The sequence below is a fragment of the Lepus europaeus genome, chromosome 15 (assembly GCF_033115175.1).
Source record: "Lepus europaeus isolate LE1 chromosome 15, mLepTim1.pri, whole genome shotgun sequence".
In the NCBI taxonomy this organism is placed as follows: domain Eukaryota; kingdom Metazoa; phylum Chordata; class Mammalia; order Lagomorpha; family Leporidae; genus Lepus; species Lepus europaeus.
The window spans coordinates 54675376-54695658 of record NC_084841.1 but is presented as its reverse complement, the minus strand read 5'-3'; the positions used below and the strand labels follow the sequence as shown (position 1 = coordinate 54695658).

The following is a 20283-nucleotide window of genomic DNA, read 5'->3' as shown; positions in this document are numbered from 1 at the left end:
CCACTGCCTCCTATGACTGTGACATCTGGACAGCAATGTCTGAGGCAGCTAATTCAGACCACTGAGAAACAGTTAAACTTGGACTTTCTTACATCACTGCCATACTGTATACCATAATAAGGGTAATTGCAAACCTCCCCCAAAGCTGTTGCAAAGAAGAAATAGAGCCAAGGCTGGCATCCTAAACTCTGCTTTCCCGTGGCCAGCCTGCTGCGTTCCAGCAGTGTCCTCTACTTCCCGGGGCCATGTTGGGAGGGAACAAGAGCAGATTGCACCCTGTTAGCTGCTCTAACGGGCCTTTGAGTCCAGGCCAACTCACAAAGGGATCCTCCTCCTGTGCAAAGACCAGAGATGGGGCTGCTCAAGGTGACCAAAGCTGCAGCTGAGGCTCCAGGAACAGGTACCTGCTTACCCCTGGTCCCTCCTGCTCCACTTCCTGGCTCAGCAGGCACCCTGAAGGACTCAGCTTTTCCCTCCATGCCCACAGGGTGCTGCTCCCTCCCAGCATGCCCCAACAGCGCTCCTTAGCACTCACCTCCGACAACTAACAAAGAGGCCTCCCTTGTGAGGGCAGTTTCCTGCCTCCTCAGCCTCTCTCTGGGAGAGGGACAAGACTAGATGCTGTGGGAGTTGGCCAACTCTGTGAAACTGACAGTCTGTGTGACCAACCCTAAAAGGACTGTGTGGCTGATTTGTGTACGCCAGGAAATGCGTGGCCATTCTGTGGCCATTCTCTGTTATTTTTGGCAAAAATGGGTGGTATACAAAAGGGACTTCCCCTTTCTTGCCACTTAGAGTCACCAACTATTGAGCAGTCAGCAGTGTGTCTTGTTCCAAGATCACCCTTCTGAGCACTTCTCTGAATGCCAGACTGGGTCATCATAGCTTGACTCCATTTCTGACTCCAGGCATTAGAGGATCCCATCAAGCTGGGATTGCATTCCACCTGTGATGGCTCGGGCTGTCAGTTGCTTCCTTTTGGCCGTGCTACTTTCTGCCAGCTGTAAAGTCATCATCTCCTCGGATCCGATGTGCATCGAGGTGAGTCCAAACGGTTTGTCTTTAGCCAGATTAAACAGGCTGGAAATTGTGCAACTGAGCTGCAGTCCCATTGGAATCTCAGCATTTCAACAGCCACTGTCTTGAAAAGGGCAATTGCGTATACCAGGGTGCCTCAAAAAGTTTATGGAAAATGGAATTCAAAGATGTTTAGATCAGTGCGAAAAAAAAAAAAATTGAGATCCGTGCATATAAAGATCTTCAAACTGGGCTTGGAAAAATAATTCTGAAATGATTATGAAATAACTGAATATTTTTCAAAAAATGTTTGCATTGAAATAAGCTGATCATGAACTTTTTGAAGGGTGCTCACAGGAAAGTGTCTCTATATTATGAAAAGGCACAAGGAGCTCAGCCACAATATTGTCAGGTGACATCTTGCTGGGAGGAAGTGAGAGATTTCCTCTCCTTTAAACAATCCCACCCACAAAGAATCCCAATTAGAACATAAGATATCAATAGGATCTGGGTGCAAACGGCAGACTCCCAGAGCTGGGCCCTGGCCTGCAGGAGTTGTCTGTCAGTCCTGCAGACGGCCACCACTCCAAATGGTCCTTTGGTTTCCTGACTCTCAAGGTGATGATTAGTAAAGGCAACTCTGCCAGAGTTTCCAACATTTGAAAGATTATTCTGATGGCTCTGGCTTTCTCCTCCAGTTGGACAGCCCTCCATCTGTTTTACTAACCCACAGGAGGAATATCTGAAAATAGAGCCAAATTACACCTTCTGTTTTGGATCATAACAGTATTTATCAACCTGTAGGGAGTTCTTTGAGAGGGTGGTAGGAGAGAGAAAGGAGAGAACTCAGTCTCTTGTCATCCTCTAAACTGCTGCAAGCCTCCTCCCACTGGCTCTGACCCTAGCAAAGGTCGCAGCACTGTGTGGCCTGTTAGACGGGAAGGTCCATCGGTCTTAATGACTTCGTAGGCTGCTTTGGTTGGGGCTGAATGAGTACGCACTGTGATTAACAAGCTGTGGAAAGGGCTTGAAGAGTAGCTGGGAGGAGGTCAGGAGACTGACCTGGAAGGCAGGGCAAAGGCCTGCCAGACAAGAGCACAGGTCGGAGCCTGCACTGGAAAAAGGATCAGAACAGCAGCTAACAGAACCTTGTTAGTCTGATGTTGGGATGGAGTCAGGCTGCTCTCAAAGCAAGTGGAGGCATGACGATTAGAAGAAGTAAAGGCTGAGAAGTGTCTCTGTTTGCTTGGGCCGCCCTGACAAAGTATTACAGACGGGGTGGGTGATTCATACAACAGAAACTGATTGCCTCACAGTTCTACAGGCCTAAAGTCAGTGGTCAAGGTATTGGTAAGGCTATTTTCTTGGGGGAGGGGGTAGAGTATGTGTGTGTTTGAGAGAGATCAGTAAGACCTTGCATTAATTGTAGCACCTTTCTTATGGAAGCTCAAAGCTCTCCAGAGTTTATGTTTTCATAAAATTTTATTTTTAATTTTTAAAAATTTTAAAGATTTGTTTGATTTATTTGAAAGGCAGAGTGATGGGAGAGAGTGGGAGACAGAGATAAACAGATTTTCTTTTTTTTTTTTTTAATTTCTTTAGTTAATCCCATTACAGCAAAGCAAGACAACATATGTGTTTTTTGTTGTTGTTGTTTTTTGTTTTGTTTTGTTTTGTTTTGTTTTTTGACAGGCAGAGTGGATAGTGAGAGAGAGAGACAGAGAGAAAGGTCTTCCTTTTTGCCGTTGGTTCACCCTCCAATGGCTGCTGCGGCCGGCGCATTGTGCTGATCCGAAGCCAGGAGCTTCTCCTGGTCTCCCATGCGGGTGGAGGGCCCAGGGACTTGGGCCATCCTCCACTGCCTTCCCGGGCCACAGCAGAGAGCTGGCCTGGAAGAGGGGCAACTGAGATAGAATCCGGCGCCCCAACCGGGGGTAGAACCCGGTGTGCCGGCGCCGCAAGGTGGAGGATTAGCCTGTTAAGCCACGGCACCGGCCAATAAACAGATTTTCAATCTGCTGGTTCACTCCCCAGATGGCTGCAGCAGTCAGGGCCAGGCCAGGCCAAAGCCAGGAGCCAGGAACTCAATCGGGGTCTCCAACATGGGTGGCAGGGACTCAAGTACTTGGCCATCATCTGCTGCCTTCCCAAGCACATTATCAGGAAGCTAGCTAGGAAACAGGCAGCTGCGACTCAAACTAGTGCTCTGATATGGTATGCCAGCATCACAAGTGGTGGCTTAATTTGCTATGCCACAAGGCTGGCCCTATAATTTCTAAATTAATTTTTAAAAATTTATTTTCATTTGTAAAGCAGAGACATACAGAGAGCTCGTCTATCCATGGGTTCACTCCCCAAAAGGTCACAACAGTCAGGGCTGGGCTAGGCTGAAGTCAAGACCCAGGAACTCCATCTAGATCCACCACATGGGCAGCAGGAACCCAGCTACTTGAACCTCTTATGCCTCCCAGGTGCACCGTAGCAGCAGAGTGTTAACAGCTGGACCAAACACCCACCCCTAAGGTTCACAGTTTTAGATGGACTTGTAAATACTTATCCGTTTTTATGAGAACAGGATGAGTTTCTTCCGAGCCCTTTCTCCTTAGCCTCCTCCTTGTCTGCACAGCGTTCTCTTTGTGTGTGTTGTGGTCTAATTTCCTCTCCTTTTTAAAAAGGATGGTTTAATGTTATAGTATCTTGAGTTTTATATATATATGTTTAATATAGTTCTGTCATTTTCTAAGAATCATAATTTTAAAAATGACATGGCTGAAAGAGAGACTTCAGAAGACATTTTTGAGGAAGAATGAATTTAAATCAGCCTCCAAATATTTTTATTGTAATATTTTATCTGTAGGTACACAAAAGTTAATTGCTTTTACTATGTGAATATGAAATATCAACTCTATTGTCTCTAATCAAGAATCGATAATGATTTTGATTGCATTAAGGTAATTAAAATCATTATTTCTAAAGGCAGAAGGCAGTATCAGTTGAGACTCTCTTGCACTTTTAACCAGCCCATTGTAAACAAATGCCAATCTTAAGAGCACAACTCCAGTATGAGTGCTTACACTAAGTACAGATAAGAAAGTACAAGGAGATCATTGGCTAGGTTATACTGAACAGATGAAAAGCAAAATCAATTTTATACTGAAAGTCTATACAAATAAACAACTCAGACCCTACCCCTTATCCTGTGTGTGCTTAGATTGTTTTGCATAAACAGCAGAATGCCTGATTTTCTTCACTTCAATGGGATGAGCTCCTTAAAGACCGAAAATTTTTGACAGTCAACTCCCAAATTTTCCGCTTATTTTTCCCTGCTTCTGACAATGTCCTGACAGATTTAACCCAGCCAGAACAGTCTGCTCAGTCAAGTGTGTGTGTAGCCTACCAGTGTTTTGAAGAACTGTACCACGTCCAAGGTATCCTTTGTTGCCTTTGCTTTCCTGTCCCTTCTTTGCTTCCAACCCCCAGGCAACTTTCTTCTTCCTCCAGCAACCTGTGAATTTCTCACCTCCTTTTAGGCTTTAATGAGTGTCGGCCTTCTCAGTGCCAGCCCAGTCCATCCTCTTCTCCTGGCCTGCCTCCATTTTTCTAACAGAGGGCTCGGATCTGTCATTGACTCTAAAATACCAAGGAAGCCCTTTCTGCTGGGCTTTGTTTGAGCGATGTTCACTATGAGATTCTCTCCCGTCCTTCAGTTGATCTTTTCCGGGGTGCTTTCTTCCCCTGTCTCCCTCCCCCTCTTTAAATGTTGAGGCTGAAGATTCCCATTCCAAAAGCGTTTATGCAATTCTTGAAGTATATTCCACATACTTCAGGAAATTCCAGGAGGACACCCTTCACACACATTTCTGTTCGCCTCTGTCCCAGTGTTTTATCCATCTGTTGGGAAATGTGAGAGCTCTGAGTTCCTGATGATCCCATCCTCTTTATCTTCCTGTGAGTGAAGGTCAAAGTTCTCTAATACGGCTCCAACTCAACTCAGCACCACTTTTCGTAGGCCAGGAGGCAACAGCCTACTGCACACGTTTTCTTCAGCAGGGAAAGCCCCACCCACTTTACCCTCATTTCCCCCTCTTTTTTTTTTTTTTATTTTTTATTTTTGACAGGCAGAGTGGATAGTGAGAGAGAGACAGAGAGAAAGGTCCTCCTTTTGCCGTTGGTTCACCCTCCAATGGCCGCCGCGGTAGCGCGCTGCGGCCGGCGCACCGCGCTGATCCGATGGCAGGAGCCAGGTGCTTATCCTGGTCTCCCATGGGGTGCAGGGCCCAAGGACTTGGGCCATCCTCCACTGCACTCCCTGGCCACAGCAGAGAGCTGGCCTGGAAGAGGGGCAACCGGGACAGGATCGGTGCCCCGACCGGGACTAGAACCCGGTGTGCCGGCGCCGCAAGGCAGAGGATTAGCCTAGTGAGCCGCGGCGCCGGCCTCATTTCCCCCTCTTATAAAGGCGCCCGTTGTGTTGGATCTCACCTCATAGTGCCTTAATTTCTTCTTGCAAGTCATTATTTTCAAATACAATCTGAGGCACTGAGAGACAGGACTTAGACACATGAATGTGGGGAGTAGGGAACACAGTTTAGCCCTTAACAGAAGAGAAAGAGTAAGGGGTTTTTATCAGCCCTAGAAGGCTGTCTCGTTCAGGCTGGGAGGTCAGCTTCACAAGTCATGTAGCCGGTATGGTAAGAGGGAGAGATACACCCCCAACCTGGGGGTCAGAGAGGTATATTATCTACCTCCTGCAAACATCCTCAGATAGGATGGCGTCACCGTGAAATTTCCTACTCTTGCACTTACCAGGTCAGCTCTCAAATCCCTGTGTCTATGCAAAGCCTGTGCAATCCTGCTGAAGGCCACAAGGAGTTCCCAGGACATGCCGGGAGGTTTGGCAAAGCCCATGAAAATATACTGGCCCAACTTAACAGCCTGGTGAAGACACCAGGCCTCACAATTGCCAGTTTCTCTTTTAAAATGACTCTCACTTTGGGACAGAGGGAAGGGAAAGAGGCAGGGAGAGGATCCTAGTCCTTTGGCTGCCTGATTAGCTGCCTCGGGCACTGGGCAGGTCTTGGGAGTGGTGTGCACGGTCCTAGGATCTCCACGCCTGGCCCTGAATTGTGATAAAGAGGTTTACTTTTTGGATAAGAGAGGTGAAACTGAAACCTCTTAAAATACAAGTCGCCCTGTAGTCTTCCCTTTGACAGGACTCAGATTTTTAATGGCCTCGTGAGCTACTTAAATAACATCAGTACTCTTTTTCTCCTTTAAAAATTGACTTATTTATTTATTTTGAAAGGCAGAGTGAGAGAGAGAGAAATATTCCATCTGCTGGTTCATTTCCCAAATGGCCACAACATCCAGGACTGAGCCAGGCCGAAGCCAAGAGCCAGGGGCTTCATCTGGGTCTCCCATGTAGGTGCAGGAGTCCAAGCACTTGGGCTGTCCTCTATAGTTTTCCCAGGCATGTTAGCAGGGTGCTAGAGCAGCAAGGCCACAAACTGGAGCCCGTGTGGAATGCTGGCATTGCAGGCAGCAGCTTAACCCGCAATGGCACAGCACCAACACTGGTTCTACAATTTCCTTTCTCTCTCCTATCATGTGTGAGTTCTCAGCAGCAGGATTTTAAGGAGGTTTATTGTGTGGATGCTGGGGAGGGAGAACTGGGAAACAGAAAGGATGAACGGGAGCTTGTTCTGAGAGCAAAGAATTTCTAGACTGCAGGTAAATGGAAATAAAGGAGGAGAGGGTAGAAAAAGGAATGTGTGCCAATGGTGAAGATATTTGAAGTAACAAAATCAGAGCCATGGCTAAGTTTTTGGAAGTTGACAAATGTCCAAAAGAGCTGCTGCAATTCAGTGGTCTGTGATTTGGACTGTGGTTACATTTCAGATGCTCTCTCAAATAATTGCATGGGAGTGAAGGTGTACTTCCTGTCCCCTCAAAACTATGGCAGGATAGAGTCCTTGTGTCCTTAGGGATGGGGTAGGAATGCTTAGTAGACCTGTCCTTGAGGGAAATTCCAAGTTCATGGACACAGGGGCTTCCCAATAGCTTTAGATAAATGTCATGCTGTTCTGGCGATCAGTGACATGCTGACTCCTTTCGTGCAGTGCTGACACACATTGTGTCATCAATCCTCACTCTAGGCCTGCAAGGTGAGGTCACCGTCATCAACCCACTGTTGGGGAACAAGGCTCCAAGAACACAGTGTGGTGGCTGAGAGCTGGGATTTGAACCCAGGTAGTCTGACTTGGGAGCCAGACAGGAAATGAAGGGCGTATCCTTGGTCTATCCTTTCCTGGAGGAGTCAGATTGACCGCAGGGTTTTAGGGGTGTCCTACTTAGGGGTGTTTGTTTTGCTTTGTTTTGTTTTAAAGAGCGCTCGTTGCTCTGGGATTCAGTTTGCTAGTCAAACTGCTGACTCTTGGATAGAATTGAGATTAATCAGAGGAAGCTGGGAGCCAGTGCCTCAGACTCCTGCTGTGTGCAGTAGCTGGCTGCTGTGCATGTCAAGTGCAGATGAGAGAGACAGAAAGTTGGCAGTAAGCACTTGAGAGTGAAATTCAAAGAGTTCCAAAAGAGAAAATGTTTCAGCACTTGCAAGAAGGGGAAATACAGTGGGGTGGGAGAGAGCTAGAGATGCAGAAGAAAGAAGCAAAGTAAGACCTTGATTGAAAAAATGCAAATGAATACCTGAAGGGAAAAAGGGTTGCGAATACAGATGTCACACTTCAGGAGTCCGGAGGCTCAGGCACAGCTCCGAGGCAGAGCCCAAGACAAAGCAGCCGGCACAGGTCCCAAGGGCACAGGGGGTTCTAAGCAGAATTCCCTTGATTTAGAATCTGAGTGGGCACCGGGCAGTTGGTGAAAACCACATGATCTTGCTGCAGCTCTGTAGCTGTGTGATGCACATCTCCAGGGTTCCTGGGGGTAGGGCAGCCAAGAGAAGCAAAGGCGGGAGAAAGTGACTCTGGACATTGGCCACTCACTAAGCTCTAGAAATGAAAGGTGAGGCCTACAGGAAGTGGTCACGTGGAGCCCAGAGGAACCACAGTTGTGGGTGGGAACTGCCCAGAAAGGCAGCTGAAACACGCTAGGCTGCGGTAGCCATGCTGTCTGCTGCTTTTCCGAAGCCTGCCCTTTCGTTCTCTTTTGCTTGTCATCCTGCTGTCCTGCCACCTGTGTTATGCTGTCTGGGTGAATTCTCTGGAATTTTGGATCTGAATCCTGACAGCAAGAAAGACGCAAGGAAGCTGTTGTATTTCAACAACAACAACAAAAAAATGTATAAGCTTTCTCAGATCATGGGGAAATATACAAACCTACAAGGAGGGCAAAACAGCAGCCTGCATTCTTCATCAGGAAAGACAATCCAAGGCTGAGAGATTGTCTCTGATTACAGGGGTCTACAAAGATCACAGCCAAATGTCATGTGTGATCCTATATGGAACAAAGAAAAACTAATACAGATAATATTGAAACATTTGGAAAAATTTGAATACAGATTCTATATTAGTAACTTTGATCTATGTTAATATTCTGAATTTGATCATGGCACTGTGGTTGTATAAGAGAATATCCTTGTGTTCAGGATATATAAACTGAGATATTTAGGTGTAAATGATTATTAAGTCTACAATTTACTCTCAGTCAAAAAGAATAAGAATGATAGTGTGTGTGTGTGTTCTTCCTGCCTGAAAAAATATAATCAATGCCTCTTAGAAGATTCCAGAGCATGTGAAGCTTTGGTGGCCTTATCATCATGACAATTTTGATTTTACAGTTGTGATTAAGAAGCTGTTAGGGAGCAAACACAGTGGTTAAGCCCATATTAGAATACCAGGTTTGAGTCCCATTTCTGCTTCTGATCCAGCTTCTAGCTAACATGTACCCTGGGAGGCAGCAGACAATTGCTCAAGAATTTGAGACTCCTACGTGCAAGACCCAGGTGGAGTTCTGGGCTCCTGGCTTCTACCTGGCCCAACCCTAGCCATTATGGACATTTGGGGAGTGAATCAGTAGATGGAAAAATGGAAAATGTCTCCCTCCCTCCTCCATCCTCTCTCTCTCTCTCTCTCTTTCTGTTGCTCTGCCTTTCAAATAAACAAATAAACCTTTTTAAAAGCTGCAATAGCTTACCCATTTCCAACTAGAGATGATTTAATGCTATGGCCCAGATTTGATGTGGGCCTCTGGGTACCGTTCCCATGGTAGTACATCTGCTGCTTCTTGGGTTTTCACTGAGTTGACAATGAGTTGTTTCATTTTCCCGCCTTTCCATTTTGCTAACAGCTCCTGCAGGCCCCTGCTCAGGAGAGGCCCTCCCAGAGTCCCAACTCTTCAGGTCACACTTGTACAGTAATGTGCTTAGCAAAGCACACAAGAAGCTGAGCCACAGCATCATCAAGGCACCTGCCACCCCCACTAGCAGTTACATATTCAGGAGATGGAGGGATGAGTCAGCATTGAGCCTTTAGCTGGAGGGCTAGAATGGAACAAGAGGAATTAAGGAAGTCCCCTTTCTCCAAATCTATGTGGCATCAGTTATCCCAGTGGAGAGCAGAAAATAAAAATATCTCCTCCAAGCTCATGGGCACCTTTATGACCAAGGGGCGGGCAGCTGCACATGCATATTCTCTCTGGGTTGTCCATATTCATGGGCACCAAGGCCAGGTCTGCCAGCATGTGTGTGCTTTTTCCCTACTCATCAGCTGCATCTAAGTTTTACATGCAAAGTGCGTATTTCAAGGACATTATGTGGATTTGTGGCAGTGCCTGGAGGACTTTGCCTCTGTAAAATGAAGAGTGAATTGCAAGGAAACCTACGCATAGCATTTTCATCAGTGACCATTATAATGTTGTCACAATATTAAAGAAAACTGGTGATTTCCTGTAGATGAGCGTGCTCCGTGTACCTACAAAAAAATGCACCACTACGCTGAAATTGGGATAAAGTGAAAAGCAACTAAAATGATGACATCTCAAAAGGTTCATGTTTCAGAACAAAGAGAGAAATGTGAAGTTCTGTTTCCGGCTAAGCAGCTGTCTGCGACTCAGTATCAGGAAAGTTGCTGAGCTAGAGGTTGGTGGAGTAGGTCTTTGCTAGGCCAGGGTGGTCTCTCAGGGGCCTCCAGTGGGCCCTGGAGTGGTCAGAGAAAGGCAGGGGCTGGGAGGTTGAATGGACTTTCCTGGAGCCTGAGATGGTTAGAGAAATGGCCCTCGGTCCTTGTGTATGCGAGGCCTCATTCCCTAGAGATCATTTCTTTAATGCCTAGGAGTGAAAGTAGATTCCACCAACCTTCACACCTACCCAACTACCTCTATCCTAAAGCGTCATCCAAATAAAGTATGTCCCCACGGTTCCATAGGCTTCCCACTAACTAATTCCCAACTTTTGTCTAGTCAGTTCAAGACTTATAACTTGGGTTTGGGCACCTAAAAAGCAACAATTGGCAGGCTTCTGAGTCCCTGACTATCCTGGGACATGGAATGAGGAAGTCATCTATACCTATGCATGGGGCTGTGCCCCTAGGCCTAGGGTCTGGTATCAGCAGCCTGCAGATCCAGAGACTGAAAATTAATACCATTTCAGATTGCAAACCCTAAGGTGTGTGTCACCCTGCTACTTTTCCTATGTTGTTTTTCAAAAAATTCTAAACCTCAACAGAAGTTGTTACAAAAAATCTACATGTATACATCATGCAACATTCAATAACCATCAATATTGTCCCAAACTTCATCTATCCACTCCTCCTTTTTCACTCATATTTTAAAGCAAATCCCAATTTCACCCCCAAAACACTTCAATATGTATTTCAAAAGAATACAAGCATTCCTTTTATATAACCACAAGGTCATTATCATTAACAAAATGCATATTTCCTTAATATCCTCAAATCCTATCTTCATTTGAAGTTCTCTGACAATCTATAAAATGTCTTCACAACTATTCCATCCGAATAGGAATCTAACCAAGGGTCACTCTGCTGTTTGCTGTTTATGTCACTTAAGTAACATGTATCTGTCTCTCCTCTCTCTTGCTCGCTCTCACTGTCTTACACATATCAATAAAAGGAAGTCAGCTGTTCTACAGAATTCCCCACATTTTGCTTTTGCTTGATTGCTACTTTGTGGTATTAGCTTAAACCTAGGATATCTCTAAGATATGACATTAGGCCAAAAGTCTTGACTGAATTCCAGTTTAATTTCTTTGTTTTTGATTTTGTTTTTATTTGGAAGAAAGCAATACTTCATAATAGTGCTATGTACCACATATGATACCACAGTACAGTGATGTCTGATTGTTTCATTTCCATGATGCTAATCTAGGGTCAATTTGTTTTCAAATAGAAACAAGGCATTTCCATGCATCTCCAATCAACACTACAAAGTCTACTCAGAGAAGTCTACTTCTATTGCTGTTCCTCTCTCTGGTTCCTCCCTTAACCTTAAAGATAACCAGTTTGAGGGGTTTCCCCTGGTTTCTTTTCACAGATGGAAGAAAATACAAATACACCTTTGTTACACAAAAGGTGGCATACTCCATATTATATATGAAGGGTAGAGTCAGACAACCTTATGGAAAATAGAATTAAGACATAAGCTCATTTTGGTGCAAAAAATGTTTGAAAATGGTAACTTTCATCATAACATGCATTTTGTCATAAACTTTTTCTTTGTGTATACTATATATAGGTTTGCATTTTTGCTTTTTTCACCTACAGAGTACCTGGCATATCACTCAGTCACTGTCAATGTAGGGAGATCTTCCTCATCACTTTTCCAACTGCACAGGATTCCATTTTGTGAATGCACCACACTTTGTTCAACTAGCCCTGTCTTGATGGACTGTCTAGTGATTGCCAATCATTTGCTATTGCACAGAAACACTATAATGAGGAACTCATTTTGTCATCTTGCAAGCACCTGTGTGGGGGTTTACTACATGTGGGATTACTGCTGAATGGGTAAAGCAGATATAATTTGGCAGCTCTTCAATCAGATTACCAACTCCCATATTAATTGCAGTGTTTTTCCCATCAGAAAGAAGCCAACAAAACATACAACTGTGAAAACTTAGGTCTCAGCAAAATTCCTGACACTCTACCAAACAAAACAGAAATTTTGGAATTTAGCTTTAATTTCTTGCCTACAATTCAAAATACAACCTTCAGCAGACTCATTAATCTTACCCTTTTGGATTTAACCAGGTATGTATCTGAGTTTCTTGTGTACTCATAAAGTCTTACTTAAGTAAAATGATAACTCTTGTTCACACTGTTTCCAGGATCTTCTTTTGGGGATCAGGAGCCATCTGCTTACCCTGCATGTTTACCTTTTCCCATGAAATACTATTTTTAAGATTTTTAAAATTTTAATTTCTAATTAATTTTTGACAGATTCATGGACTATGTTTATGCTGGTGAATCATATTTTAAATAAACAGCAATCAGTAGGAGGAAAGTGAATTGTTCTCAAACCAGTTATATCAGCAGCGCTGTGTAAGAAGTTCCAGTGAATACTGACAACAAACTTACAGGAGGAACACACTTACTGAGGCTTTTTTTTTTCTACAAATTGAAAAAGGAGCTCCATTGTTTTGTTTTAGGTGCAGAATCAGGAATCCAAATACTGAACCAGGTTTGAGAACTGATGGGAAGAAGTATTACGAGAAAATAAGGAAGCAAACAAAGTGTGTGTGTGTGTATGTGTGTGTACACACGGATATGATGTCTACACATGTGAGTCCTCCCACTTAAATGCCGCAAGTGGCAGAACCCTCACATCCCAACTGCTATGGCCACTTTGAGGTAGCCATGTTGCTTATAATGACCGACTTATGGTTACATGAGGAAACCATCTGTGCATGTATATGTATATTTACATCTGTGTGTAAGCCAATATTTTCAGTTGCAATACAAAGATGAGTTTCTCTAAATCTCTACTGACCCATAGTTCTAGGAGAGTTTTCACATATATCATTTGTTTCACAACAGTTCTGCAAAGTATTCATTATTTCTATAATTCACAGATGAACAGAGGTTGACAAAAATGATAATTTGCCCAGGATGGTACAGATTTACATATTTATGTATTACATATCAAATATATGGAACCGTAAAAATTGCTGGAAAATGGAATTTAAAATAAGTTTATTTTGCTGTAAAAAAAGTTGAAATACATGCATACAATGGATATTCAAAAGGTTCATGAAAAAACATGTACTATGCAAAAACCAAGCAAAGATTTCAACATTTTGCACCAAAATTAAACTTATTTTTTAATTCCATTTTCAAAGTATCATCATACTATACATTATAATTATATTATAATTATAATTATATATAATACATATTATAATTATATATAATATATAATTATAATATATAATATGTAATATATTTTATTATAATTTATATCATATATTATATTATATATTTATATTATATATTATATATGCAATATATTATTGTATATATAATATATACTATATTACAATTTATACATTATATAATATAAAATATAATATATTTTATATATAACATATTATATATGATATATAATAATTATATATTATATATTATATACAGTATATAACACATAATGTATATAAATTATATAATATTATACATTATATATACTATACATTATATATAATATATTTTATTATATAGTATATATAAAATATATACTGTAATATAGAATATATAATAAATAGTATATGTAATACATTATATAATATATGTATCCTATAATATATTTTGTGCATGATATATTATATAATAAATTATATATCATATAATAAAACATAATCTATATTATATTATATATGATATACAGTGTATATGTATATATTATATATACACATATATACATATGTTATGTATATATGTATATCCCTATTTTATATATACATATATTATATATATTCATATATTATATAATACATAATATAATAAATAATAATATGATAATATATAATATTATACATATATAATATATGCATATATAATATATTATATCGTATATAATATATAATAAAATATATTATACAATATATATTACATATATAATACATGATATAGTATATTATAGTATATAAAATATCTTATATTTTAAATATATATTATATAATATACTGTATAATATGTGTATTTACATATATTATATATTATAAAATATATAATATACAATATGTATACTATGTAATATATAATACATATTATACCTAATATATTATATAACATATTATATATTTTATTATATATTACATAATATAATGTATAATATGTAATAATGTATTGTATAATCAATACATTAATACATTAATAATGAATTGTATACTATATTATATATTATATATTTATACTACATATATATAATACATATTATTAAATATGTATTAGAAATATATTTATTTAATGATATATGTTATATAGTATATAAAATATATTATTATATAGTAAATATAATATATTATATGTATTATATAAAATATATTATTATATATTATATATAATATATTATATATTATATATTATGTATTATATTATATATTTTATGATATATTATATATTATTATATATAAAATATCATGTATTCTATATTATATACAATATTATATAATACATAATATATAATATACCATATAATATAACATATAAATATATATAAAATATATAATATGTATATATAATATTATATAATATGTATATTTATTATATAATATATGATATAATATATAATATAAAAGTGTGATTATATAATATATTATGTATTATATATTGTATAATATATGTTATAGATATAATATGTAATATATTTATAAATATTTATATATTATATATAAATATATTTTATATAATAGATAACATATCATATATAATACATATAATATATTATATATACTATATAATATAATATGTATTGTATAATACATAATATAATATAATTATATTATATATTATATATGATATAATTATAATATATAAAATATTATATATAATATTTTGTATATAATATGCAGATTATATTGTATATTATATATTATTTTATATATTATATGTAATACAATATATAATATATAATTATATATTATATAATATGTAATATACTGTATAATGCATAATATATACAATATAGTATATATTATATATAATATTACATATTATATATAATATATTATATAATATGTAATATATATGATATAATGTAATATATATTATATAGTATTATATAACATATAATACATTATATAATATTATATATAATTATATATCATTATAATATATAGTATGATGATGCTTTGAAAATGGAATTAAAAAATAAGTTTAATTTTGTTGCAAAAAGTTGAAATCCTTGCTTGGTATATATTATATATAATACAGTATATATTATAGAATGTATATTATATATTGTATATACTATATATTATATATACTATATAATTATGTTAATATCATATGATAAAATTGTATATATTTACATATATATAATTTGAGAGTCAGATAGAGAAAGAGAGAGACAGAGACCCCCTCATCTATTAGGTCACTCACCAAGGGCTGGATCAGGCCAAAACTGAGAGCCAAGAATTCAATACAAATTTCCCACGTGGTAGACAGGAGCCCAACCACTTGAGCCGTCACCTGCTTCTTCCCAGGATCTGCATTAGCAGGAAGCTGGAATCAAGAGCTTGAGCTGGGGAGCCAGCACTGTGGTGTCGTAGGCTAAGCCTCCTCCCGTGGCAGCAGCATCCCATATGGACTCTGGTTCTAGTCCCAGCTGCTCTTCTTCCAATCCAGCTCTCCGCTTGTGGCCTGAGAAAGCAGTGGAAGATGGCCCAAGTCCTTGGGCACTTGCACCCACGTGGGAGACCTAGAGCAGGTGCCTGGCTCCTGGCTTCAGATTGGCCCAGCCCATTGCAGCTATTTGGGGAGTGAGCCAGCAGATGGAAGACCTTTCTCTGTCTGTAACTCTGCCTCTTAAATAAATAAGTAAATCTTTAAAAAAAAAAAAAGAGCCTGAGCTGGGACTTGAACTCAGCCACTCCCATACAGTATGCAGGGATGTGAACCAGTATTCTAATCACCAGGCCCAACATATAGCCCCGTTGTCTATGATATTACTTGAAACAGTAAATCCCAGTTTGATTTTGCCTCCATCAATGAAAACACTCATAGTTCCTCAGAATTCAGACATGAACCTCTGAGTGCTCCAGCTAAAAGGACAAGATATCTGGAAAAAATTCTAAATCAGAGTGCTCAGAACTGAGATTACTCATGAATTAATTCAAGTGCCATCTCTGGGTACTAAAGAAAGTTTCTATGTTTACATTGGATAACGATCATATGTCTTACTCTATACAAAATGCATGCCCCTTGACAAGGAATGTTTCCTTTGTTCTAATTAATAATTGTTAAATGCCATTGGTTTTCAAAGGTGCCAGATTAACTGGATACACGAAGACACTTTTCAAAGCCATCGTCAACTGAACACACTGGTGTTCACTGGAAATCCCCTGATATTCATTGCCGAAACAGCGTTTAATGGGCCTGTGTCACTGAAGCATCTATTCTTAATCCAAACAGGAATAACCAGTCTTGAGTTTATCCCAGGGCACAATCTGAAAGACTTGGAAAGTTTGTATCTCGGAAGCAACCATATTTCCTCCATTCAGCTCCCCAAAGGCTTCCCAACCGAAAGCCTGAAAGTTCTGGATTTTCAGAACAACGCTATACACTACCTCTCTAAAGAAGATGTGAGGCGTCTGAAGCCGGCCACCAACCTGAGCCTCAATTTCAACGGCAATGACATTAAAGATATTGAGCCGGCGGCTTTCATCTCAACCGTCTTCCAAAGTGTGAACTTTGGAGGGACCACTGACTTGTCTGTCATATTCAAGGGGCTGCAGAAGTCTGCTATGCAGTCCCTGTGGCTGGGGTCCTTTGAGGACACCAGTGAGTTAGAGCTGAGTTCAGCCACGCTTCAGGGACTCTGCGAAATGTCTGTGGAGAGCATCAACCTGCAGCATCACCGTTTCTCTAACCTCACGTCTACCACGTTCAAGTGCTTCAAGCAAATCCGGGAATTGGATCTGACAGCAACTCACTTGACAAGTTTACCCTCTGGGATTGAGGGGATGGAGTCACTCAAGAAATTAGTTCTCAATGTAAATCGTTTTGAACACTTGTGTCAAATCAATGCTGCCAATTTCCCCTCCCTTACACACCTCTACATCAAAGGCAACATGAGGAGACTTCAGCTCCGTGCTGGCTGTTTGGAAAAACTAGGGAATCTCCAGCAGCTTGATTTAAGCCATAATGACCTGGAGGCTCCTGACTGCTGCAGCGCAGCACTCAAAGGTCTGTCACACTTGCAAAGCCTCAACTTGAGCTACAGCGAGCCCCTGTCTCTCCAGAGTCAGGCGTTTCACAACTGTCCCAGGCTCGAACTCCTGGATTTGGCATTCACCCGCTTGCCTATGCAAGCGCAACAAAGTCCTTTCCAAAACCTCAATCGCCTGCAGGTTCTGAATCTCTCTCATTGCTTCCTGGATACAAGCAATCGGTATCTCCTCATGGGATTGCATAATCTCCGACATCTGAACTTACAGGGTAATCAATTTCACGATGGGACTTTTCCCAGATCCAACCTACTTCAGATGGTGGACAGCTTGGAGGTTCTGGTTTTATCCTCTTGTGGTCTTCATTCCATTGACCAGAGTGCATTCCACAGCCTTGGAAAAATGAGACACATGGACTTGAGCCACAACAATCTGAAAAAAGAAAGTATTGAAGCCCTTGGCCATCTAAAAGGGCTCTATCTCAACCTGGCCTCCAATAACATTCACACCATCCCAAGCCGTCTGATCCCCATCTTGTCCCAGCAAAGAATCATTAATTTAAGTCACAATCCCCTGGAGTGCAGTTGCTCAAATATCTATTTCTTAACATGGTATAAAGAAAACCTACAAAAACTCGAAGGCTCCGAAGAGACCGTTTGTGCAACCCCTGCATCACTCCGGGGAGTTAAACTATCTGCTGTGAAGTTGTATTGTGGGATTACAGCCATGGGCATTTTCTTTCTGGTAATGTTTTTATTGTTGCTCACCATTCTGCTCTTTTTTGCAGTTAAATTCCTCCTCAGGTGGAAATACCAGCACATTTAGTCATGGAGGCTTTCAGCGAAGGCAAACAAGTGCTTAGCAAAATGCCCTCGATGGAAACAATTGTCATCTGTTGCCGAGCTGAGTTATCGGAGGTTACTGGAGCTGGGCAGGTTCATGGTGGTTTTTCCGGAGCTTCTCGCCCTTGTGAATCATGGAACTCGTGAACCTCCTTGGTGGGGAGGCGACCCAGGGCCGGAGGGTCACACGCTGCTCTGAGAGACACAAAGCCATTCCAATGCGGAGGTGGGTGGACGAGGAAGGGCCCATGGCCAGCAATGGCCAGGAGCAACCCACTCTGCAACCATCTCACTTTCATGCCCCGACACTCCCTGCAGCACCCCAACCCTGACCCTGAGAGGGGACCACCCACCACTTGGCAGTGCTGAAGCCCCCCCCCCCCCCCCAGTCTCCCACGGCTCAGGCACTGTGCCTGCAACTGGGTTGCTAGTAATGTATCCGTTTGGGAGACAGTCTGGGACAAGTCTCAATGCTCGTTTTAAAGGAAAAAGAAAAACACAATGAATTTAAAAGACTGAGAAATGAATCTTGTTATCAAATAAACTCCATTCATGTTCTTAATCTGTATATTTCTAAGGTCTCTATGACACCTCTAGGGTGCAAATAACTACTAAATAAACACACATAAATAAATACACCAGCCCTTCTTTACCCCCATGTTTAGGATGTCAGCCACACCTGCCTCACTCCCTTCAGAACCAGGCTTCCTTTTGAAGGTCTGGGGTTCTCTCTTCTTTACACCGCAGCTGGGCTGTGGTCCAAAGTGCACCTCTCATCTGGGTGTCTGATCCTTAGAAGCATCTTTTCCATTGAAGCCATGAGATAAGCGGTGGTGGGTTCCCAGGCTGACCCTCAAAAGCCTTTTCCCATGGGAGAGCATCTGTGACAGCACATTCACCATGAACAGGAAAGGGTTGAAGGAGATGTCCCCTGCAGGCCAGCTACCAGGAACACCATGAGACTGGTTTACAGAGAGGTGGTTCCCAATGAGGCTGGGCTGTCAGCCAAGGTTGTTCCAGTGACAGACAGGAGACAGGGCCAATGAATTCAGTTGGGCAAACAGGACAAGAGAAAACCCAAGTCACAACTGAGGCCTTCCCAAGGCCCAGTGGGTCACACCCTGGAGTCTGAATAGTTGGAATCCCTTGTACTCAGTGCACTGGTAAGACCCTGATTAAATTCTACAAGCAATTTTAGGCTAGAGATGGTACACTCAAGTAATGAAATTCTGATTGGGTATAAAAGTAAAATGGATAGATTTTTAATATCCAATCAGAATTCATTAGCCCTTAGGCTGCCGGCATCACAGTGGGGCACATCCTGTATCAACTCCAGGAGAGGGTCTTTGTCTAATGGGATCTGAGATCAAGCCTGGGACCTATATATAAAATAATTGATGACAGGGGCCGGCATTGTGGCACAGCAGGTTAAAGAGCTGGCCTGCAGCGCCAGTGTCCCATGTGGGCACCAGTTCTAGTCCCGGTTGCTCCTCTTCCAGTCCAGCTCTCTGCTGTGGCCCGGGATAGCAGTGGAGGATGGTCTAAAGTGCTTGGGCCCCTGCACCCCATGGGAGACCAGGAGAAGCACCTGGCTCCTGGCTTTAGATCGGTACAATGACTGTTGCAGCCATTTGGGGAGTGAGCCAACGAAGGGAAGACCTTTCTGTCTCTCTCTCACTGTCTGTAACGCTACCTGTCAAATAAAAAAAAAAAAAAAAAAAAACTAAAGAAAAAAAAAGTAATTGATGACTCCTCCTTTAGCCCTCATGCCAGGCATACCTACCCTTAGCATCAGTGGGCATCTCTACTGTTCCCTGGGCCTCCTACAGGTTTCTCATCAGAATCTCCTCTCTTCCTGTGCCTCAGATACTGTGATCTGTTGGCCAGAAGTTGGCACTGGCCGCTCAGCTAAATGAATCTATGTTAAATCTTCCTATATTCTAAAGGTACGCTTATTCTACCTACTTCTCCCATCTCAGAGTGCGGAAGGTCCTCCCTCTAAGAATCTGGTCTTAGATAGCAGCAACCCATTGAGTTCCCTGCGAACTCCACCAGATGTGAGCTCTTGGGGCA

General features: G+C 41.1%; 1 protein-coding gene across 1 annotated transcript; it reads left to right on the top strand.

Annotated features, from left to right (window-relative positions):
- The first annotated feature begins 961 nt into the window (after window positions 1–961).
- CD180 (CD180 molecule) lies at window positions 962–18435 on the top strand. Its single transcript, XM_062212309.1, has 3 exons — window positions 962–1041; window positions 12070–12236; window positions 16465–18435. The coding sequence occupies exons 1-3, from the start codon at window positions 1030–1032 to the stop codon at window positions 18191–18193; spliced, it is 1908 nt and encodes a 635-aa protein (XP_062068293.1). The 5' UTR covers window positions 962–1029; the 3' UTR covers window positions 18194–18435.
- The last annotated feature ends 1848 nt before the right edge of the window (window positions 18436–20283 follow it).